Source organism: Astyanax mexicanus, chromosome 4 (genome assembly GCF_023375975.1).
Source record: "Astyanax mexicanus isolate ESR-SI-001 chromosome 4, AstMex3_surface, whole genome shotgun sequence".
Taxonomy (NCBI): Eukaryota; Metazoa; Chordata; class Actinopteri; order Characiformes; family Acestrorhamphidae; genus Astyanax; species Astyanax mexicanus.
Genome location: NC_064411.1, coordinates 57,781,075 through 57,805,652, shown reverse-complemented (window position 1 = coordinate 57,805,652; position 24,578 = coordinate 57,781,075). Strand labels below are relative to the sequence as shown.

General features: G+C 37.4%; 2 protein-coding genes and 1 long non-coding RNA gene across 6 annotated transcripts in view; 2 read left to right on the top strand and 1 right to left on the bottom strand.

The window, feature by feature from the left end:
- atr (ATR serine/threonine kinase) overlaps positions 1 to 17,894 on the bottom strand; it is a 66,858-nt gene extending 48,964 nt beyond the window's left edge. Inside the window, exons 1-10 of one of the 3 annotated variants that reach the window (XM_049476722.1) lie at positions 17,800 to 17,894; positions 11,339 to 11,430; positions 10,531 to 10,683; positions 7,562 to 8,067; positions 6,179 to 6,547; positions 5,307 to 5,488; positions 4,003 to 4,158; positions 2,176 to 2,375; positions 1,120 to 1,272; positions 828 to 1,026 (exon numbers count right to left, since the gene is read on the bottom strand). In XM_049476722.1, coding sequence (XP_049332679.1) covers positions 828 to 1,026; positions 1,120 to 1,272; positions 2,176 to 2,375; positions 4,003 to 4,158; positions 5,307 to 5,488; positions 6,179 to 6,547; positions 7,562 to 8,067; positions 10,531 to 10,683; positions 11,339 to 11,430; positions 17,800 to 17,843 — 2,054 coding nt within the window. In that variant the 5' untranslated portion in view covers positions 17,844 to 17,894. Of the gene's footprint in view, positions 1 to 827; positions 1,027 to 1,119; positions 1,273 to 2,175; positions 2,376 to 4,002; positions 4,159 to 5,306; positions 5,489 to 6,178; positions 6,548 to 7,561; positions 8,068 to 10,530; positions 10,684 to 11,338; positions 11,431 to 12,627; positions 12,824 to 16,170; positions 16,251 to 17,799 lie in introns of those variants that run through there. The other 2 variants (XM_049476723.1, XM_049476724.1) reach the window with 2 other exon arrangements.
- LOC125801081 (uncharacterized) overlaps positions 1 to 24,578 on the top strand; it is a 156,342-nt gene that overhangs the window by 96,668 nt on the left and 35,096 nt on the right. The gene's annotated exons all lie outside the window — the stretch shown is intronic.
- Positions 14,394 to 23,935, top strand: zgc:110269 (probable flap endonuclease 1 homolog). Of its 2 annotated transcripts, none has more exons than XM_049476763.1 (11): positions 14,394 to 14,528; positions 15,869 to 15,941; positions 17,272 to 17,374; positions 17,453 to 17,507; positions 17,617 to 17,678; positions 17,767 to 17,903; positions 18,943 to 19,003; positions 20,123 to 20,254; positions 20,343 to 20,488; positions 22,650 to 22,791; positions 23,633 to 23,935. In XM_049476763.1, the coding sequence occupies exons 1-11, from the start codon at positions 14,447 to 14,449 to the stop codon at positions 23,705 to 23,707; spliced, it is 1,068 nt and encodes a 355-aa protein (XP_049332720.1). In that variant the 5' UTR covers positions 14,394 to 14,446; the 3' UTR covers positions 23,708 to 23,935. The 2 variants fall into 2 exon arrangements, with proteins under 2 accessions (XP_049332720.1, XP_049332719.1); XM_049476762.1 differs by lacking the exon at positions 14,394 to 14,528 and adding an exon at positions 14,634 to 14,827.

The following is a 24,578-nucleotide window of genomic DNA, read 5'->3' as shown; positions in this document are numbered from 1 at the left end:
ACGGAATAGGGAACTACTAAAATAAGCAACTAAACAATTCATAGTGGATACTGAATAGTTCATAGTTGAGTAATACACTTTGGATACTAAACAATTAAAAGTAGATACAAAAAATTGACAATAGATACAAAATAGATCATAGTGGGTGGTAAGTAATGTATAGTAGATACTGAATAATCCATAGTGGATACTAAATAGTTTCTAGTAGTAACCATATAATTCAATTATGGAATAATCCATAGTGAATACTGAACAATTAAAAGCAGATACCAAACAATTCATAGTGAATGCTATATATTTCATAGTAAATATTGAATAACTCATAGTGGATACTAAATAGTTCAGAGAAGACACTAAATCATTTATAGTGGATACTGAACAACTCATAATGGATAATAGATTTACTACATGATATTATTATTGTTGTAAATAATCTGTAGTAGATACTTAATAGTTCATAGAAGATACTAAATAATCAGTAATGGATACAAAAAAGTAGAATACCAAGCAATTACAATTATTAGTGGATAGTGGAGAACTCATAGTGGATACTGAATAAAAGTTTTTAAAAACAAATCTCAGAAATTAACCTATTTGACGGAGGCTGAAAAAGCTTTAATAAGGGAGAATTTTGTACAAATAACATTAATCAAAAATCAATAATTACAACTTAAAAATCCTATAAAAAAAACATAACAAAATATTAAATTACAGCAAACAACATAAAGAAAAGACTAATCCCCCTGAGGGTGTTAGTTTATATATTTAGTAGAGTAGCGTATTAAAGAGTGTGTGTGTGTAGTGTGTGTGTGTGTGTGTGTACGTACAGCAGGACGTCGTGGATCAGGCTGTAGGATTTAACTCCGAGGCGGTGCAGCAGGAGGGGGAAGGCCCTGACGGCGCCGCGGCGCTCCGACTCCACCGCACTCTGCAGAGCCCAGCGATACACCGCCAACCGCCACTCCCAACACACCGCCGCCGGCAGCACCGACAACAGGAACACACATCGAGCCCGAGACTCCGCCCCTGCAGAACACACCAACCAATCAATCAACCGCATTCACATCAAACATCTCAGCAACACCAGCTGAACAATATCAGATACTGTATTAAACTCACTGTAAGCAGGAGCCAGTTTCTGAGACAGTCCCGTCAGACCCGCCGGAAACGAAGCCGTCTGATAGGCTGAGAGGGACGAGTGTTCAGTTACCCAGGGGACGGACAGCAGGGCGCAGACACTGCGGCACAGACCGGCATCTGGCTGAGTGTAGACTGGAGACAGCAGAGAGTAGAGTTAAACTGTACCAGTTTACAAAAATAAAATTAACCAAGTTAAAACACTGTTACAGACAGTGGCTGGGCGGACGGTTGGATGTATGGTTGGGCGGACGGTTGGGCGGACGGTTGGGCGGATGGTTGGATGTATGGTTGGGCGGACGGTTGGGCGGATGATTGGATGTATGGTTGGGCGGACGGTTGGGCGGATGGTTGGATGTATGGTTTGGCGGAAGTTTGAGTGGTAAGGAAGCTGGATGGGAGTATGGTTGGGTTGTAGAGTGTGTGGGTGTAGTGGTCATTGGGTGGTTTTCTGGATGGTAGGGTGGATGGTTGGGTGGACGATTGGAGATATGGTTAAATGTTTGGTTGAGTGGACGGTGGGGCGGATGGTTGAGTGGTAAGGAGGGCTGGATGGGAGTATGGTTGGGTTGTAGAGTGTGTGGGTGTATTGGTCATTGGGTGGTTTTCTGGATGGTAGGGCGGATGGTTGAATGTATGGTTGGGCAGGCAATTGGGTGGTAAAGTGGCTAAATGTATGTATGGATGGTTGGTTGGGTAGATGGATAAGTGTATGAATAGATGGTTGGGTAGATGGTTAGGTGTATGGTTGGTTGGTTGGGCACAGTATTGGGTAGATGGTTGGGTGTATGGATGGGTAGATGGTTTGGTGTATTGATGGGTAGATGGTTTGGTGTATGTATTGGTAGATGCTTGAGTGTATGAATGGGTAGAGGACTAGGTTGAGAATTGGGTTGAGAATTGAGATGAATGGGTGCATGATTGGGTGGTAGAGTGGCTGGATGGGTGTATGAATGGTTGGCTATAGGGATAAGTGTATGGATAGATGGATGGGTAGATGGTTGGGTGTAGATTAGGTATATCTACAGTAAGACTCACTGGTCAGGTAGAGAATGGCGTCCAGTATCCTGATGGTTCTGTCCACCAGTGGCTCCAGGTCGTCCTCGGTGTAGTTGGCCATGACAGTACGACAGGTCTCCACCACCTGAGTCAAAACCTCCGCCTTCAGCCAGACCAGCTGAGCTGAGTGGGTGGAGGAGGAGGGATCTGCAGATTTCTCAGCAGGAGTCTGAACGGCACTACAGCAACAGGGACACCAAATAAAACCCAATAAAATCAGACCAATATCTAATCTACAGTTCACTCATTCCATCTATACCAATCTATAACCCAACCACACCATACCCATCAATACCTACACTCATCTATACTGATCAATAACATTCTTACCCCTGAAAACCGTCATATTTATCCATACTTATACCCATCCATACCCCTGTGTACTTACTTATAACTATCTATACCCCTCTCATTTATAGATATACCCATCCATACCCTCTGCCTCTATAGCTATATCCATCTATACCTACTCAAATCCATCCCTACCCCCATCTATAGCTATACCTATCCATACCCTCCTCCTCTATAGCTTTATCCATCTATACTCAAATCCTTCCATACCCCCTTATCTACAGCTATAGCTATCTATACATACTCTCATCTATCCTTATCTATAGCTATATCCATCTATACCCATCCATACCCTCATCTATAGCTATACCAATCGATACCCTCCTCATCTATAACTATACCCCTCTATACTAATCCATACCCTCCTCATCTACAGCTATACCAATCCATACCCTCCTCATCTATAACTATACCCCTCTATACTAATCCATACCCTCCTCATCTATAGCTATTCCAATCAATAACCTCCTCATCTATAGCTATATCAATCTAAACCCATCCATACCCTCCTCATCTATAGCTATACCCCTCTATACTAATCCATTCCATCCTCATCTATAGCTATACCCCTCTATACTCTCCTTATCTATCTTAGCTATATCTATCTATACCCATCCATACCGTCATCTGTCATCTAGGGTTTGGTAGCGGGTTTGGTAGAGGGATGGGTAGAGGGATGGGTAGAGGGATGGGTAGAGGGTTTGGTAGAGGGTTGGCTGTATGTATAAGATTATAGATAGATGGTTGGCTGTATGGATAAGTGTATAGATAGATGGTTGGGTAGATGGTTGGCTGTATGTATAAGATTATAGATAGATGGTTGGGTAGATGGTTGGCTGTATGTATAAGTGTATAGATAGATGGTTGGCTGTATGTATAAGATTATAGATAGATGGTTGGGTAGATGGTTGGCTGTATGTATAAGATTATAGATAGATGGTTGGGTAGATGGTTGGCTGTATGTATAAGTGTATAGATAGATGGTTGGGTAGATGGTTGGCTGTATGTATAAGTGTATAGATAGATGGTTGGGTAGATGGTTGGCTGTATGTATAAGATTATAGATAGATGGTTGGCTAGATGGTTGGCTGTATGTATAAGATTATAGATAGATGGTTGGCTAGATGGTTGGCTGTATGTATAAGTGTATAGATAGATGGTTGGGTATATGGTTGGCTGTATGGATAAGTGTATGGATAGATGTATAACTATACTTATCTATACATATTTACATCCATCCATTCCTTCTTCATCTATAGCTATATCCATGTATACCTTCCCATACCCCTCTAGACCTACTTATATCCATCCATTCCTTCTTTATCTATACCTATAATCCTCTGCAGGTTTTCATACTCATCTATACCCTCCTCCTCCTCCATATCTATACCCCTCTGTAGCGTATTCCCTGTAATCTGTGCAGTAATAGGGAGGTGCAGGATGTAGGTGAGTTACTTGGAGCAGACTGCAGCCAGGTGGAAGATGACGGCGAGCCCCTCCATCAGGTACAGACAGTTCTGAACTGCAGGATCTCTCAGCTGCTTCAGCATCTCCTCCATCCGCGAGAGAACAGCAGCCCACACCTCACTTTTACCCCGCATCTCCACCTGTCTGCACACCAAAACCAACACACGTTAATACCACCAGACCCGCACCAACACCACCTGTCCGCACACCGCACCAACACACATGTTAATACCACCAGACACAGGTAATCTACAGGATTACATTGCAGTTCATATACACAACGAGTTTTACAGAAGGAGGTGGAGCTTAGATCCTAGAAGGACTACAAGACGGACGCAGACCAATTTTCTCCTAAACAGGTTAGAAGTGAGCATAAACTGAGATTAAGAAATGTTACATATATCATTTAATCCAGAATGCAATACTATAAAATGCTAACAATAAATACAGAGCCTCCACAGCATACAGAAATATATATACTAGGCGATACACTACAATATTTTTGTAATTTAAAGACCATTAAATGCCACTGACATGTAATTATACACTTTTTAAAGACAGCAAAAATTTTAATAATAATTTATTATAATTAGTTTGGGAATTATACATTTATTTCTTTACCTTCTTTAGTTCACACTGTGTGTATGTTATGAAGTCATGGTTATTGAAGCATGACTGGCTAAAATACTGTTTACTGTGTTATATATGTGAACAAACATACAAATAAACATAATTGACAAAACATATTACGATTATCAAAAAGTGTCCTCAACCTGGCAACCCACGTGAGCTTCACACATGCTGAAAGTGAAATATGGATAAAACAATGGGATAATAATGCAATTACACTTGTTTTAAAAGAAACAAACTTGAAAATATAAACTGGTTATTACCTTTTTAAAATATCTTAAATAAATAAAACATAAATGCAAATTAAAGATTAATATTGTCTCATTCCATTATTTTTTATATTCATTTTAAAATGTTCATTTTTGTGAAGAAAAAAAAAAGTGCTCCGGTGATCTGGTATAACACTGCTTTAGTCCGGTGGAGGAGTGGTTGAGGATCTCAATTGTACTTGGCTGGTGGTGTTTTTCCTCCATAGACTAATTCTAACCATTTGTTTCTTAGCTCTGAATTACTGGGTAAAGTATATAAACACTGATGTGTTATTCGCACAAATAACACAGGAATGAACTGCATGCTGTTCCTAGCACTGTTAGCTCCTTATGTGTTCCTTCATAATCTGAAGGATTATTATTGGATGTAGAGTGTGTGTAGAGTTCACCTACACCGGCTGTGTCGTGGCCACTTTTCCGGAAAGCGCTGAAATAGACAGATTGCGACGTTTAGCTGGAATTTCCTCTTCGTATCCTGCAGGAGGCTCCACTGAGTCACTTCCACATATCTGAGCTTCCTGAAGAACAGCCAGGCCTTCAGTCTTCAGCGCAGCACACAGATAACCCTCCACATACTGACACACACACACACACACACACACACACACACGTTTAATTCCTTATAACATTAATACTTCCAAATCTAACAGTTTTATCATCTGATCACAATAACTCAGGATAACGCACAGGTGAGTGATAATCACAGGGATTGGTCTCATTTAGCAGCAGAAACAACAATAAATACAAATAAAAACACAAAAAAATACAGAATTCACACATGACTTACACTAAAATACAGATGTTATTATACTCCTAAAGCACAATAAAGCTACTATTAATAATACTATGAATAACAAATCTATTATTTCAATAATACTTCATTAAAAAGCCCTGCAATATAATACTTTTGCTCTAAGTTACCAGTTTCAATCCTTTTTAGAACGAGCCGTTTAAGGGCTATGTCACTTTTATGCAAATGAGCTGTTGCTGGCCACGCCCCATGTTTTTATACTGAGTGTTTACTTACAACAAGTTAGTGTTAGATTGTGCTAAATGGAAAAACACAAACAAGCTAGTTCATCTCCCTCATCTGCTAACTTGCTATGAACAGTAGGTATGGATCCCTCATTCAGAAGAAGTCTGCTGGCTTTTTTTGCACTTTCAGGAATTTTGCACTATATTATCGTTATATTCTCATTAAATCAGTGGTATAAATTAGTCTATAATAATTAATAGCATGGTTTATATCAGGGTTCTGTAGGTACCTGCTGGTCCAGGTGAGTTCCAATAGACTGGACCATGGTTCTACAGACGGCCGTCACTCTCTCCTTCCGGATCAGAACCGCCGACTCGTATCCAGGAGGAACGAACTCCAGCATGAAGCAGAACAGCTGGCAGAGCGTGGTCCGGACCTCGGGCCGCTCCACCCGCTCCACAGAACCGCCCAGAACCAATCGGTGCACAGCGTCCATCAGCAGGTTCAGGTGGACCCTCTGGAACCGAGCGTGGCCCCCCGGCTCCGGCACGAACACTCGGCGGGTCAGAGCCAGGAACTCCGACCCGTAAACCGAGAACTCCGACTCTTCATTCCCGGAGAGAGAGTCCAGAACAGACAGGTACGCCGTGAAGAACACCTGAGAACATTTCAATAGATCAATATATAAATGTGTATCAATATATCAGTATATCAGCACATCAGTATATCAATATATCAGTGTATCAGTATATCAGTATGTCGTTATATCAGAATATCAATATATCAGTATATAAGAATAAAAAAAAATCAACATATCAGTATATCAGTATATCAATGTATCAGTATATAAGTATGTCAATATATCAGTATATCAATGTATCAGTATATAAGAATAAAAATAAATCAACATATCAGTATATCAGTATATCAATGTATCAGTATGTCAATATATCAGTATATCAGTATATAAATGTATCAGTATATTAGTATGTCAATTTATCAGTATATCAGTATATTAAAATATCATTATATTAGTATATTATAGTATCATTATATCTGTATATCAATATATCCATATATCAGTATATAAGTATATCAGTATATCAGTACATCAGTATGTCAACATATCAATATATCAATCTATCAGTACATAAATATATCAGTATATTAACATATCAGAATATCAATATATCAGTACAACAGTATATTAATATATTAGTATATTAGTGCTGTATCTTTATAACTAATGCTGTATCTGTGAAAACATTTGTCCTTTGATTTTTAGAGCTGCAAAATTGACTGAAATTGACTGAAATTGACTGGGGGGGGGGGTCTGTTAGGTAGGCTTTCTCTGCTACATCAGAGCCAATCAGAGGCGATATACTGTATGAATATTCATAACAAGAGCCGAAATCCTGTCCTTCTTCAGATAACACTAATTCAGCGTGCTAAAGTAGGGCTAAACAGAAACACCGGAGCACTTTTCTTCTTCTTCTTCTTCTTCTCTTTTTTTTACAAAAACCAGCTCACATGGTATTTATTCATACTAGAGACACAACTAATCATTTTAAAATGATAGAAAACAACGGTGGAATGAGAACAGTATCGTGATTCAGTATCGTATCTTATCATATCGACAAGCTCTTGCTAATCATTACTCTACAGTACGTACCTGAGCGTGATCTTCAGGAAACCCGCCCAGCGCCACGATACGCGTCAGCAGCTCCATGCTAACGGCCTTTAGCCGCGGGCTACCGTCACACAGGAGGACGCAGCAGGAGTCCCAGATCCGCCCCACCTCTCTGGGGAAGAACACGCCCTGCAGCACGTTAGCGAGCACGGTTAGCGTAGCGGCTAACAGCGCCTGAGCAGACTTCCTGGAGCTGAGCTGCAGGGTGGAGGGGGTCAGGTAAGGTACGGCAGGTCTGGGGTTAACTGCGAAACGCTCCACCGGCGCCGGCCACGCCCACGAGGGGGCGCCACACTGCGCGTACAGCAGCAAAAGATCCTGAACCATCCCGATAAACTCCCGCGCAAATGCGCCAAAAATGACGGGACCCTTCGCCCTGAAGAGGTGTAGCAGAGAGCAGATGACGGAGGAGATCTTCTGGTGGAGGACGCTACACTCCGGAGCGGCGGCGATCCGCAGGAGCCGGGTGATGATCCACCTGCTGAAATCTGAAGATAAGAAAATTTCATTAAACAGATCTTAACTTTAATTTTTTATTTTAGTTCTTCTTTTAGTTTTTTATTTCCTTTTTATTTGTTTCCTTATTATTTGTTTTATTATTATTATGTTTAGTTTTGTATTATTGCTGTTTAACTTATTTTGATTTTCTTTTATTATTATTACTATTATTTTTTTTTGTTCACTTATTTGTATTTTCCTTTTATTATGTTTATTATGTAAGTTAGTTTTAGCTAATTTTAACTAATTTTTGTTGTATTAATCTCATTTTCTTTTGATCTTGATTTTTATCAAATAAACCAAGCTTTATTATATTTGTATTTTTTTTTTATTCTAATTCTATTTTTATTTTTTACCTATTTTTATATTTTATTTACTGTTATTTTAAAATGATTAAATGTAGCTATTATTTTCTCTGTCATGTCAATCCCTTTGTTTGTAAACGCTCGGCTACTTTGAAAATGAGGGTTGCCCTCAATGTACTTCCGAGTCAAAATTAAAGATTGATTGATTGATTGATTAAACCAACCAAATTTTATCCGATACAATTATCGTATTTTTCGCACTATAAGCTGCACTTAAAATCCTTTAATTTTCCCAAAAATCATCAGAGCTCCTTATAATCCGGTGCTCCTTATGTATGAATTCTATCAGTCAGGTATTAAGGAGCAGTAAAGACACTCCACTGAAGTACAGAGTTATACAGGAGATTCAGTTTAGATCTCCAGCACCCAGACTGGAGCAGTATTAGCATTAGCCGCTAACCACTGCGCTAAGCGTTACCTCTTTCGCCCTTCGCAGGTGAGTATTACCGGCCTGTAGTCTGCTGGCCTGGAGCAGCATTAGCATTACTAGCTAGCGGTTAGCCCCTAATGCTAATGCTGCTGCACCCAGCCTTAGTGGAAATCTGGAAATCTAAGCCTACTGTAAATAAACAAAAGCGCTTTACTTACTTTGCTTGCCCAAATAAACAGTTTTTCTTAGGAGAGAAATTTGTGAAGATTAACAATCCGTGTATCATTCGTTCATTTGATATTCAATTGAGAATCAAAATCGGAAAATTAAAAAACCAATTCGTTTTTTCGTTTTTGAATATAATACCAAAAAACGAATAACGGCTTGTATTTTGTATTTTTATTTGGTTATCCAAACAAAAATTGGAAATTTAAAAAACGGACCAGGAGCCGAATTTGATTTTGATTTTGAACTTGACCCATTTGTGTGCCCCGGAAGTTACTGATTTGTTTATTCTTGGTGGGTTTCTGTTGCGCGGGAGTTCACTGCAGTGTTATCTACACAGTCTGTATTGCTGTAGGCAGCATGGCCGGACTGGAACCACATTCTGGCCTAATTAAAGATCTTTTTGAAGGTGGTAAGACGCATGAAGAGATTTCGTGCACGTTGCAGCAAATGGGGATCCAGCGATGTTCTGCAATGAGTGTTAGAAGGTTCTGTGTTCAACACGACCTTAACCGAAAAAGACATGTATTTTCTGTTGTCATATCGTCTTCTTTCACTGCAACGCGTTTAGTTCCTCTGAACAAGATAAAACTCTCCATCCTCAACTCCATCCAAAGCCTACAGCAATACAGACTGTGTAGATAACACTGCAGTGAACTCCCGCGCAACAGAAACCCACCAAGAATAAACAAATCAGTAACTTCCGGGGCACACAAATGGGTCAAGTTCAAAATCAAAATCAAATTCGGCTCCTGGTCCGTTTTTTAAATTTCCAATTTTTGTTTGGATAACCAAATAAAAATACAAAATACAAGCCGTTATTCGTTTTTTGGTATTATATTCAAAAACGAAAAAACGAATTGGTTTTTAAATTTTCCGATTTTGATTCTCAATTGAATATCAAATGAACGAATGATACACGGATTTATTAACATCCAGCACTTGTTTGACTTTAAAAGAAATGTTTTTTTTTACTTAGCTTAGCTTAGCATTACAGGTTTCATCATCCAAAAGGGAAACATGGCAATACCCCTGTTCCTTACTAGTGTCTCATAAAATGCGCCTTATAATCCGGTGCACCTTATATTGCGAAAAATACAGTAACAAGAACATTGACATTTTAGGGAGGTATTTTTGTGAAAAACTTTATTTTTGGCACTATAACAAAACACTGAAACATTTTATACAAATAAATAATTAATATTAAAAAAGAATGTAAAGCAACATAATAAATATAAATGTTTTATACGGTATAAATATAGAAAGAAATAAAGTTTTTTTAGGACCAAAAAATTAAAAGCAAAACTGTAACAATATTTTGTGCCAATAATTGCATAATAGAATATAAGTCTTAACAATTAAGACAAAACAATAATAATGTTACACAAAAAATAAATTGTGTAACAAAACTAACAGTACAAGCTTCTAGATAATAAAAGACCCTGATGTGGGCGGAGCTACAGTCTCTCTATGGGTTGAAGTTAAAGACTCACCTGCGCAGCTGTTCTCCACCTCTCTGAACTGCTCTGATTGGCTGACGGGGTTTATAAACATCAGCGGTGAGGATTTAATGATGTGCTGAACAAAATCCAGCAGCATCACACAGGCCGGCTCTGCTGAGGTCTTCTTACTGAGCTCCAGCGCCACTGAAACACAGCAAAAAACATCATTTATAACTGTTTAAATACACGCCTCCTCTCTCATACAACGTGTTTCTGTATCATGATTTTTTACATTTTAAATTTAATATTAAAGACTTTATTAAAGCTATACAGTAGGGGTCAGAATATCTTGCTGGGCGGGTAGAAAAATCCCATAAATTAATAAATAGTAATAAATTATTTCCATGCATAACAAACAGAATGAAAACAACTAATCAATTAGTAATGATAATAATAATAAATGTATTTATTTATTTAATTGAATTATATTTTTTTTAATTCCAGATTTAATCCTTTCCTCCAGTTTACAGGCCTAAATCTGCCTCTACTACAAGATTTTTATTGTGTCTGAAATCAGTTTAAATCTTAATCAATGCATTCAGCACTGTGGTGGGTGGGTGTGGGACTTAAACAAGCAATTATTGGTGGGATTTTGTAGGTAAGAGACTAAAACAAGTGATTTTTGTTGGGAGAACAGGCGTATCGAGACCAAAACAAGCGTTTTTTTGGAGAGAGCAGGCAGAAAAGGGATTAAAACAAGCGATTTTTGGAGGGAGCAGGCGGAAACAGGACTAAAACAAGTCTAATACTAATCACTATTGGAACGTTTTATTAAATCACATTACCCAGCCCTACTTACCGACATCAACATCCGTCAGGATTCGGTCAATAAACTGGCACAGTATTTGGCGTGGCTTCTGTACAGTCTGGTTGTATTCCTCTGAAGTGGCACTAAAACAGAAAAACATTAGTTTTAAATAGAATAGCATTTAACATATATTATTTGTTTGCTGATAGAAGACAAAATAGTAAAAACTTTTAGAAAGCTAATAAATGACCTTTATTCCAGTATATAAGACAGTAAAGTTACTTTAGCAACTTTTTAGCTTTTCCATCTGACTTACTTTTAAGCTATAAAACAAACACATTTTAAAATATGACCTTAATGCTGCAGTTGTTGAGTAAAGTTACTTTATCTTAATTTCTGTCAATAATGTATACATTTACATTGATTTACACTGACTTCTTACTATATAGCTTTAATTATTGTACAATAACAGGATCTAAAATAGGAATAATATAGTTTTAAAACACTTTATTTACTTCGCTGAGAGAAGATAAAAAGAATAAAATATGATATAAGGTTCAAATAAGCTTATTTTTTTAGGAAGTTCCACCTTAACTAGTACAACAGTGCTTTCTGGATTAAGGTGGAATGGAGAGTTCCAACAAGCTTGTATTAAACTTGGTTGCAACACTGAATGCAACTGCTGCACTACTTAAGGTGGAACGGAGATTTGTTTTTGTAGTTTTATTTAATTATAGAAAGAATAGCTTAAATATAAGTGTTTAAAACAAACAACCAGCCAGAAAACACTGATTAACTTAACTTAGTAAGCTAAGTAATAAGCTAAAATTAGATGTAATTATTAAACTGATGTATTCTAAAATGATAAAACATTATATAACTTATTCACCTTAAATAGCACAGAATGCAACAGCTGCACTACTTAAGGTGGAAGGGAGAGTTCTAATATTAAGTGAAATTTAGCTTCGTTTTGTAGTTTTATTTAATTGTAGAAGAAATGGCTTAAACATTATTGTTTAAAGCAATTAAACAGCCATAAACACTGATTAATTTAACTTAGTAAGCTAAATAATGAAATAAATGAGAATAATATCCTTTAAAACACTATTTATTAAGCTGGGAGATAAAAGTGCTTCAGTATTCTGGCGCCTGAACGCAACTACTGCCCCATTTAAGGTGGAACGGCGAGTTCCAATATTAAAGTGAGTTACAGCTTTGTTTTTGTAGCTTTATTTAATGATATAAACAGTAACTGTGTAAGTATATGGCTTTAAAATATTCTACACATCTTGTTTTATATTTAAAATTAAATAAAAACTCTATAAAACTGATAAACACACCTCGCTAACTCCTGTAGAGCAGGAATCATCGCGGACATCTCCAGCCCCTCCATCCTGACCCGCCCAAAAACACCCAAACCAGCCTAAAAACGCAGTTTATTATCTATAATAATACATACATTATTATTAATAACCCGCGAAACCGCTCGAGTTTACATCTCTGCAGCTCCACCTTCAGAAGCTGCACGCTTAACGGCAGCCGGGCAGGGACATGTCCTGGATTTACGAAACGCGATTTTTCCTTAACCCATTCATTTCCAGCAACAGGGCCGTTATATATAAGGTAGACACCTTAAATTCAGTGTTTTGCATTATTTTAAAATGTTCTGCATTGTAGATTATTACTAAACTCATTCAAACTATGAAGAAAAACTACCTATTTTATTCTATTTTATTTTATTCTATTATATTTTATTCTATTATACTATTATATTTAATCTTTACATGTGATGTAAATGAGAATAAAGTCTCATTGAATCCTATTTAGTAAAGTTATACAGGAACACATGCTGAATTATTTAGTGAACTTAAAACTGTTAAACAAACCAGAATATGTTTTATACTTTAGATTATCATTATTAAAACATATAAATACAGAATTAAGCTTTATCTTTATGAGGTAGAGTCACCTGGAATTTTTTTAAACAGAGATTTCCAACATGACTTGAGCATTTGCTTTCTTTTTATAGCTTTATTTTAACTCTAGAAAGAATGACTTAAATACAATTGTTTAAAACAATTAAACAGTGCTAAATCATTGATTAACCCAATTTAGTTAGCTAAGTAATGATATACAAAAGTTTGGGCGCACCTTTAATGAGTATTAATGAAAACTATGAAGAAACAACATATGCAATTATTTATTAAACTATTAAAAGCTTACTTAACTAAAAAAAAGTATCTCCTCTTGTTTAGATGATGAGTTTTGAACATCTCTGCTGGATTTTCTCAGTCAGTTTTATGAGGTAGAGTCTCCTGGAATTTAGACTTTCAGTTAACAGCTGTGCTGAACTCATCAAAGTTAATTACTTGAATTTCTTGTCTCTTAATAAAGTGTTTGAGAGCATCAGTTAAAGTAAAGTAGTGAAGAGGTAGAGTTACAGGTATACAGTGAATAGTGAATATTTCAGTAATGTTCTAATCCAGATTATGAGAAGCAACAACTACTCAACTAAATAAAGAACAGTGAAGGTCAGTCAATCCGAAAAAAAGAATTTCAAGAATTTTCCAAGAAAGTATCCTCAAGTGCAGTCATCGCAAAAAAAAACACATAAAAATCGGTAAAATGGTGAAACTGGTACTCATCAGGACCGTCCCAGGAAAGGATAGAAGAGCAAGAGTGTCCCCTTAATATATACCCTTTAATATGATATATATATTTATTTTTTCTTCCAAATGTAGAATTGTGTAGAGTTCTGAGCCACATACATATATGTGGCTCAGAACTCTACACAATAATATATATATATATATATATATATATATGTTATTGAATATATATATATATATATATATATATATATATATATATATATATATATATATATATATATATATATATATATTCTAAGCCACAATAAAATTGCTGTAAAGTTATATTTAAAGTTAAACTCCAGCAAAACACCAATCAGAACATCAGAACTGGGACCGCTTAACTGAATTCATACCGGGAAGCAACGGGTTAATGAGCAAACGAGCAGTTGCCCTGGAAACGGGGTGAACGGGAGGCTGCGCTGCGGCTTCCTGACAAAATAAAGGTCTTAAAATAAAAGTCTTAGCGCTTAGCTATCAATGTACTTAATAAATCGAATCTTTTAGAATGGGAATCACAAAACTGGCAGATTTAATTCGGAATGAAGCTCGTAGTTCTGTTTCTCACAAGGAAATCGGAGATTATACCGGTAACACCCGATAAATACAGTTAAATTATGATATATGTTTTTTTGGAACTCTCCGTTCCACCTTAAATGGTGCAGCAGCTGGCGCCAGAACGCCACTGCTGGCTGAAACATTTAAGGTGGAACAGGAAGTTCGAACATGAAGTAGACTTTAGCTTTGTTTGTTTTGTTTTGTTTTTAGCTTTATTTAATTATAGCATTTTAAATCGAATCTTTTAGAATGGGAATCACTAAACTGGCAGATTTAATTCGGAGTGAAGCTCCTGGTTCTATTTCTCACAAGGAAATCGGAGATTACACCGGTAACACCTGATAAATACAGTTAAAACAGACAGATTGCACTTAGCATAGCATAGCTCAGCATAGCTTAGCCTAGCTAAATAATAATAATTAAGTTGGAAAAAGAAAAAATATGCGAAGGACGAAGTAAGCAGTAGGAAGAAAAATGAAATACTAATTTTTTTGTTGGGTCATTTTATTTAGTTTTATACATTTATTTTTCCGTCTATTATTTCTGTGCTTTTATACTGGATATTGTTTTCACAATATTGTTTTCACTGATTGGATTTGTCCTGTTTTAACATGTTTTTCCTCTTTTCTCATTCCCTCAATAAAATCAGTTTCTCTGATTTTGCTATTTATAGGTTTATGTTTGAGTAAAATGAACAATGTTGTTTTATTCTATAAACTACAGACAACATTTCTCCCAAATTCCAAATAAAAATATTCTCATTTAGAGCATTTATTTACAGAAAATGAGAAATTACTGAAATAACAAAAAAGATGCAGAGCTTTCAGACCTCAAATAATGCAAAGAAAACAAGTTCATATTCATAAAGTTTTAAGAGTTCAGAAATAATCAATATTTGGTGGAATAACCCTGGTTTTTAATCACAGGTTTTTTTTCATGCATCTTGGCATCATGTTCTCCTCCACCAGTCTTACACACTGCTTTTGGATAACTTTATGCTGCTTTACTCCTGGTGCAAAAATTCAAGCAGTTCAGTTTGGTGGTTTGATGGTTTGTGATCATCCATCTTCCTCTTGATTATATTCCAGAGGTTTTCAATTTGTTAAAATCAAAGAAAATCATCATTTTTAAGTGCTCTCTTATCCGAAACATTATAATGATAAAACTGGCACTCATCAGAACTGCCCCAGTTAAGGCAGAATTAACAGCATAGCTATTTAGCTATTTCTAACTCTTTAAATCTATCTAGTTAATACATTTCCCAGTATTTCTGAATGAGGGTTCTGATTGTGCTGAAATGCTGATATATGATGTAGATCATTATTTAACTATATATTTAATATCTGTTTTTTATGTGTTTTTTGTGTTGTAGGAAAGGTTATCGCTCTCGATACTTCCATTGTTGTGAACCAGTTTCGCTCAGCTGTGCCCGGTCTGCCATACAGGTGAGAGAACCCTGAATCCCATAATGTTATTATATCATGACTGAGCGAAAAGCATGGACAGGTTCAGGTGGTTAAGGTGGATATGGTTGTTAAGGTGGATAGGGTGGTTAAGATGGTTGACCCGATGGTAAGGTATATTTTTCTGCCCAAACCTGACCAAGCTTATTGATCAGCAAGACCTAAAATCAATAGAAATGTTCTCTATGTTATTTAAAGGGTAACAACCCACCCTGATTTTAGACTCCCCCCTGGATGATGGATGGGTTTACGGGCGGAAACATCATCCTCGCCCATAGCACAGTTGAACCTGAGAGGAGCTGCAGAGGCAGAAATTACCACAATAAAAGCATTTTTAAAGGTTAGGAAAGGTTTATAAAAATGTATGCAGGACTGGTATGTTAATACATGGTTTATATATGAATTACTAGCATACCCAGAAATCAAAGGGACGTTGAATCAACGTTAATTTTTCCATCTCTAATGCATTGAAACAATGTTGATCTCTGACATTTGTGAACATCGATTTTACATTAAATATGTATAATAGTCATTTTTACTTGTACAGTCTCGTAGAAAGCTGGGGCAAATTCTTTTAGCATAATAATAATAATAATGAAAGTTTCTGGGTTGTAATATGGAATGTATTCTTAACATACTACAAATTCATACATTATTTATTAATTATTAATATAAGTGGTTCTAAAGCAGTTATACAGATACAGGAGTTGGATAATGAAACTGAAACACCTGGTTTTAGAGCACAGTAATTGATTGTGGTGACGGACAGTTCTGGTGGAAACAGGAGAGTTGAGGTGAACATTGAATTCTGCGTGATTTGATCAGACGTGGTTTTATGTTTTTTGGATACAATCCGGGTTAGCACCCGAACATCCCTTTCAGACAGCTTCCTCTTACAGCGTCCACAGTTAATCCTGTTGGATGTGGTTAGTTCTTCTTGGTGGTATGCTGACATTACCCTGGATACCGTGGCTCTTGATGCATCACAAAGACTTGCTGTCTTGGTCACAGATGCTCCAGCAAGACGTGCACCAACAATTTGTCCTCTTTTGAACTCTGGTATGTCACCCATAATGTTGTGTGCATTGTAATATTTAGAGCAGAACTGTGCTCTTACCCTGCTAATTGAACCTTCACACTCTGCTCTTACTGGTGCAATGTGCAATTAATGAAGATTGAACACCAGGCTGCTCCAATTTAGACATGAAACCTAAAATCCCACACTAAAATGATGACAGGTGTTTCAGTTTCATTGTCCAACCCCTGTATATACACATTTACTTTAGTCCTAATAATTCAGTTTTCTTCACAGTCCTCTACTCGGCCTGTTCTACCGCACCCTTACTTTCCTTGAACATGACATCAAGCCGGTCTTCGTGTTTGACGGGAAGCCGCCCAATCAGAAGAGAGCTGTGGTGAGAATCAGATTTTTTAAAGTTAAATCGAGAAGTCCTTTTTAATTTTGCAGTAACGCGTAGTTTGTGTTGTGTTAGCTGGAGAAAAGAGCTCAGAGCGCCGGCTGGAACAGCTCCTATCGCTCCAACACCGGTAAGAAGAGCAACACCAGATATTTTATATATATATATACGTATATATATATATATATATATATATATATATATAGATTCTGTGTGTTCAAATATTTTTTCAATTCTAGTGTCCACCAAAACCCAGGAATTCCTCCGTCTCGTGCAGCTGATGGGAATGCCCTTTATCATGGTAACTACACATTTATTTCTTATCTATAACTAAATTTCTCCTGTATTATAGTACTGTATTATAGTCTCTGTGCTCTCTGATTGGTCAGGCTCCTGCAGATGGTGAGGCGCTGTGTGCTCACCTGGTCAGAGGTGGGGTGGTGGACGCTGTGGCCTCTGAGGACATGGACACGCTGGCGTTCGGAGGTACCACCCTTCTACGCCAGCTCAACGCCAAGAGAGACAGGTGAACAACCAGTACAACCATTAATACAGTCTACTATCTGTCCATCTATGGTATCATAATCATAAACGTACATCAGCAGTGCCATTCTAATCATAGAGCAGTACAGAAGTACTATTCTAAACGTACATTTACCTCAGCAGTGCTATTCCATTCAAACATTTACATCAGCACTGCTATTCTAATCATATATTTACCTCAGCAGTGTTATTCCAATCATAAATTTACAATAGCAATGCTATTTTAATCATACATTTACCTCAGTAGCGCTATTCTAATCATACATTTACATCAGCAGATTTATTCTAATTATATATTTACATTAGCAATGCTATTCTAATTATACATTTACATCAGCAATGCTATTCTAATTATACATTTACATCAGCAATGCTATTCTAATTATACATTTACATCAGCAGTGCTATCCTAATCATAAACTTACCTCAGCAGTGATATTCTAATCATACATTTACATCAGCATTGCGATTCTAAGCATAGATTTACCTTAACATTCCTATTCTAATCATACATTTACCTCAGTAGTGATATTCTAATCATACATTCAACTAAGGCAATGCTAGTCTAATCATACATTTTCCTCAGCAGTGCTTCTCTAGTCATATGTAGCTAGATAACTTGGAATGTATATAGAGAAAGAATACGTTAAGGCTACATTACCTTGACTAACTTCACTATGCTAGTCCTGTACAGCTTTGTATCTCTCAGCTTGAAAACAGAAGGTTTGTGAAAAGGTAATAAACTGAGTAAACTGATAAAGTGTGTTAAGTAATGGTGAATACTTTGTTTAGTGTAATTTATGTCAGTAGATTAAAAAATGAACTTAAACCTGCCATATGTCAGCTCTCTCTGACGGCTCTCTCCCTCACTTCCTGTATTGTAAACAGTATTTATTTAAGAATAAAGCTTATAAAAGTCAAATTAAAAGAGGAGTACACCTTTTAAACCATTGTTATGCATTTGCAACATGCGTCTGTTCTGACTCACATTAAATAATTTGAAAATTGTTCTGATTTTTCAGTGAGGTCACAGAATACTCCTTACCAAAACTACTGGAAACTTTGCAGCTCACACAGGAAGAGGTCAGTCACAGTGTGTGGTAATGGTGTTTGGGTTGTATTTATTGTATGTATTATTTATTATTATCTTAAAGGTCTCCTTCCGCTAAAATCCACTTTTTCGTGTTCTTTGTGAAATACAGTACAGTAGAGTTGTTTATGATGCTACACATGAAACTGTTCCTCAACCTCTATTCAATAAATAAGCACCGTGCCTACATCAACCCGTGAATTAGTATTCATGGCCCCACCCACCTCGGCTCGGGACCGCCCACAGGCAGAGCTGAAGCCGGGCGGCGACGCTGTCTCGTCAGATAGGAGATAACTAACCGCTAGAAACAGCATGCGGTTCATTCCTGTGTTATTTGTGCGAATAACACATCAGTGTTTATATACTTTACCCAGTAATTCAGAGCTAAGAAACAAATGATTAGAATTAGTCTATGGAGGAACAACAGCAGCCAATTACTAGTGAGATAGGTAGGTGTGTGTTTACAACAGTTTAGATCAGTTCTGTTTACACTAGTTAAAAGTAAAAATCTATCCCAGGGTTTTGTTTGTTCCAACTGCCTGGGCGGCTCTGCTACGGCTCACCCAACAAAACTCTGGGGTGGATTTTTGCTTTCTGGACCTGGACTCTACCCACCTCTGTGTGTAACTATAGGTTTAAATAGGATCTCCGGTGGATTTGGTTTTTTACAGAGACTCTAAGACTAGATCAGGGGCTGAACTGCACTTAGCAGAAAAGCATTATTACACATGTTATAAAGTAATATATCATTGTAAAGACTGTTATTAGTGTAAAAATGTCTTTATTTTAAAACATTTCTAACGGTTGTCCGTCTCCTTGCCTCAGGGTGTCTCCGTGCTGTTAGCCAATCAGAGGCAATATGTTTGCATCTATAAATATTAATAAGCAAGAGCCAAAGTTGTTTTTCTCCCACTCCTCCACAGGACTAAAGCAGAGTTATACCGCATTACTGAAGCTCACATAGCATTTATTCATACTAGAGACACAACTAAACATTTTTAAATAAATGAAAAAACGATAAAATGAGAGCTTTAAGAACTGTTAATAGTATATGTGGATTATTATTTATGTGGAAACAAGTAATAATGTTACTGTGTATGTTGTGTGTTCAGTTTGTAGATCTGTGTATATTACTGGGCTGTGATTACTGTGATAAGATAACAGGACTGGGTCCAAGCCGAGCCCTGAAGCTGATCCAACAGCACAGAACCATAGAGCATGTGAAGCAGAACGTCAACAAAAAGGTACCTGAACTACACTGATTGTTTTATGATATATAACCGTACGATAATATGACTAAAACAGCCGTCTAAACGCCCACACTCTCCACAGACTCACCCGGTTCCTTTAGCCTGGCAGTACCAGGCTGCCCGCAGGCTGTTTTTGGAGCCACCTCAGGCTGATACCCCTGATCTGGCCTGGAGTGATCCAGATGAGGAAGGCCTGGTGAAGTTCCTGTGTGTGGAGAAAAACTTAAAGTAAATTATTTTTCTTATTATAAGACATAATAAAACCTTTATAATATACTGTAATGTTCATATGATCCACACACTCATTCTGACAGACTGTAATACACTACAGGAAGTGTAGGGGGCGCTCTATAATGCTCTATAATGTTCATACGATCCACACACTCATTCTGACAGACTGTAATACACTACAGGAAGCGTAGGGGGCGCTCTATAATGCTTTATAATGTTCATATGATCCACAACACGCTTATTCTGACAGACTGTAATACACTACAGGAAGCGTAGGGGGCGCTCTATAATGCTCTATAATGTTCATATGATCCACAACACGCTCATTCTGACAGACTGTAATACACTACAGGAAGCGTAGGGGGCGCTCTATAATGCTCTATAATGTTCATATGATCCACAACACTCATTCTGACAGACTGTAATACACTACAGGTAGCGTAGGGGGCGCTCTATAATGCTCTATAATGATCATATTATCCACAACACGCTTATTCTGACAGACTGTAATACACTACAGGAAGCGTAGGGGGCGCTCTATAATGCTCTATAATGTTCATATGATCCACAACACGCTCATTCTGACAGACTGTAATACACTACAGGAAGTGTAGGGGGTGCTCTATAATGATCTATAATGTTCATATGATCCACACACTCATTCTGACAGACTGTAATACACTACAGGAAGCGTAGGGGGCGCTCTATAATGCTTTATAATGTTCATATGATCCACAACACGCTTATTCTGACAGACTGTAATACACTACAGGAAGCGTAGGGGGCGCTCTATAATGCTCTATAATGTTCATATGATCCACAACACGCTCATTCTGACAGACTGTAATACACTACAGGAAGCGTAGGGGGCGCTGTATAATGCTCTTTAATGTTCATATGATTCACAACACTCTCATTCTGACAGACTGTAATACTCTACAGGAAGCGTAGGGGGCGCTCTATAATGCTCTTTAGTGTTCATATGATCCACAACACTCATTCTGACAGACTGTAATACACTACAGGTATTGTAGGGGGCGCTCTATAATGCTCTATAATGTTCATATGATCCACAACACGCTCATTCTGACAGACTGTAATACACTACAGGAAGCGTAGACGGCGCTCTATAATGCTCTATAATGTTCATATGATCCACAGCAAGCTCATTCTGACAGACTGTAATACACTACAGGAAGCGTAGGGGGCCCTCTATAATGCTCTATTATGTTCATATGATCCATAACACACTCATTCTGACAGACTGTAATACACTACAGGAAGCGTAGGGGGCGCTCTATAATGCTCTATTATGTTCATATGATCCATAACACACTCATTCTGACAGACTGTAATACACTACAGGAAGTGTAGGGGGTGCTCTATAATGATCTATAATGTTCATATGATCCACACTCATTCTGACAGACTGTAATACACTACAGGAAGTGTAGGGGGTGCTCTATAATGATCTATAATGTTCATATGATCCACACTCATTCTGACAGACTGTAATACACTACAGGAAGTGTAGGGGGTGCTCTATAATGATCTATAATGTTCATATGATCCACACTCATTCTGACAGACTGTAATACACTACAGGAAGCGTAGGGGGCACTCTATAATGCTTTATAATGTTCATATGATCCACAACACGCTTATTCTGACAGACTGTTATACACTACAGAAAGCGTAGGGGGCGCTCTATAATGCTCTATAATGTTCATATGATCCACAACACGCTCATTCTGACAGACTGTAATACACTACAGGAAGCGCAGGGGGCGCTGTATAATGCTCTATAATGTTCATATGATCCACAACACTCATTCTGACTGACTGTAATACACTACAGGAAGCGTAGGGGGCGCTCTATAATGCTCTATAAAGTTTCCTATGATCCACAACACGCTCATTCTGACAGACTGTAATACACTACAGGAAGTGTAGGGGGTGCTCTATAATGCTCTATAATGTTCATATGATCCACAACACGCTCATTCTGACAGACTGTAATACACTACAGGAAGTGTAGGGGGTGCTCTATAATGCTCATATGATCCATAACACTCATTCTGACAGACTGTAATACACTACAGGAAGCGTAGGGGGCGCTCTATAATGCTCTACGATGCTCTATGATGTTTACTCTTAGGGAGGAGAAGGTTCGAGGAAGAATGGAGAAGTATCGTCAGACTCTTAGCAAACGGAGGAAAGAAAGGGAGGAGGCGAAGAAAGAAGGAAGAACCAGACAGTCACGTATGGAGGAATTCTTTCGAGTGACACGAAAGAGACCGGTAATATAATTACTAAAACTTTAATTACTAATTACTATATAATTACTAAAAATGACAAAATAACACATTTATAGCACATGTATTTAAATTCGTAAACATACTTTACTGCTTTACCCAATCATCAGCAGCCTACAGCAGCTTAACCCCACCTATTCAGTTTAAAACAGTTTAGCTCCACCCATTTAGTCTATAGCAGTTCAGTTTAGCTCCACCCATTCATCTTCAGCAGCTTAGCTTTAGCCATCCGTCTTACAGTATCTTAGCTCCACCCATTAATTTAGTCTACAGCAATTTAGCTCCACCCATTATTTCAGCCTACAGCAGTTTAGCTCCACCCATTCAGTTTATAGCAATTTAGCCCCACTCATTTAGTCCCCAGCAGTTTAGCCCAGCAGTTTAGCTCCACCCATTACTTTAGCATACAGCAGTTTAGCCCCACCCATTCAACATACAGCAGTTTAGCTCCACCCACCAATTCAGCCTACAGCAGTTTAGCTCCACCGATTCCTCCTATAGTAGTTTAGCCCCACCCATTCAGCCTACAGCAATTTCACCCCTTCCATTCAGCCTATGCAGCAATTTAGCTCCACCCATTCAGCATACAGCAGTTTAGCCCCTACTATTAATCCAGCATATAGCGGTTTAGCTCCACCCCATAAATTCATTTTACAGCAGTTTAGCTACAGCAGGTTCTTTGTTAGCTACAATACAGGGCAGCCAATGAGAACAGAGTTCATTTACATATATCAGTCTTTAAGCCACAGTAAGAAATCTGTTGGCTAAATGTTCTTAAACTTTCTGTACTGTTGCTAATACTGACTTGTATTGACTCTGTGTTCAGTCTGCAGATACCGCGCTGTCAAGTTCCAGCTCCGGCTCCGGTTCCAAATCGGTAAAGAAAGCAAAGAGGAAATAATAACACTGCCCACTGGTGGACAAGAATCGCCTTAACCAAGAATTATTCAGTTTTTATTTGGACTGTTTTTACTGAGTTAAATAATGTTTTTTTTCTGGAATATGCTGCTTTATGTATGTCAAAAAATGATATATATGTAAACCTTTATAATATAAAAGACACTATTGGTAATTTACATTTTGTTACTTTGAAATCATGTGTCTTAAAATACAACATTTCCTTTCTTAAGTCGTTGTGCTGTATATTATTTGCTTATCTAAATGAATGTTCATTTGAAAGGCTCTTAAAAAAGTAAGTCAGTTTGTGTTTTAATTTCTGATCCTGCCCACTGACCTGCCCATTCCCCAGTTCTAGTTCCACACAACTTAGGTTACCAGGTATAAAACACAATAGCAGAGACACAGTATTGACAATACATTTTGTAAGTAATATTTATATCTACTGCTGGTATGGATTGATGGTGACAGTATGAGAGTGAGATTACTAATTATCGCTTTTTGTATTTTTTGATTACAGTTCAGAAAAAGGTTTCGACAAAAAATTAGCGTTTGGGTATTGGTATCAAACTCGCTTTTTACTAATATTCACTTTTTGTATTGTACTTTTTGTATAAAAAGTACCGTTTGCGTATTTTACTAATTATCACTTTTTGTATGTTTTGGTTACAATTTAGGAGAAATAAAAAAAAAATCATCAATCATGTTTAAACCATAGCTTACTAAAACTAGAAAATCCTATAGTGAACAGTGTTAACAATAAACTTTTAATTACTGCAAATTGAAGTAAAACCACTTTTTCATCCCTCCATCAGACTGTTTTTTGAACTGTATGGTGATGAAATGTAAAATGTTGATTCAAAAGGCAGAAGGTT

Bases quoted from the DNA above. Each gene is read 5' to 3' on its own strand.
- zgc:110269 (XM_049476763.1), top strand. From the start codon at position 14,447: ATGGGAATCACAAAACTGGCAGATTTAATTCGGAATGAAGCTCGTAGT. The intron at 15,942-17,271 runs GTGAGAGAACCC...TTTTCTTCACAG, and splicing joins GTGCCCGGTCTGCCATACAG to TCCTCTACTCGGCCTGTTCT. The intron at 17,375-17,452 runs GTGAGAATCAGA...GTGTTGTGTTAG, and splicing joins CCAATCAGAAGAGAGCTGTG to CTGGAGAAAAGAGCTCAGAG.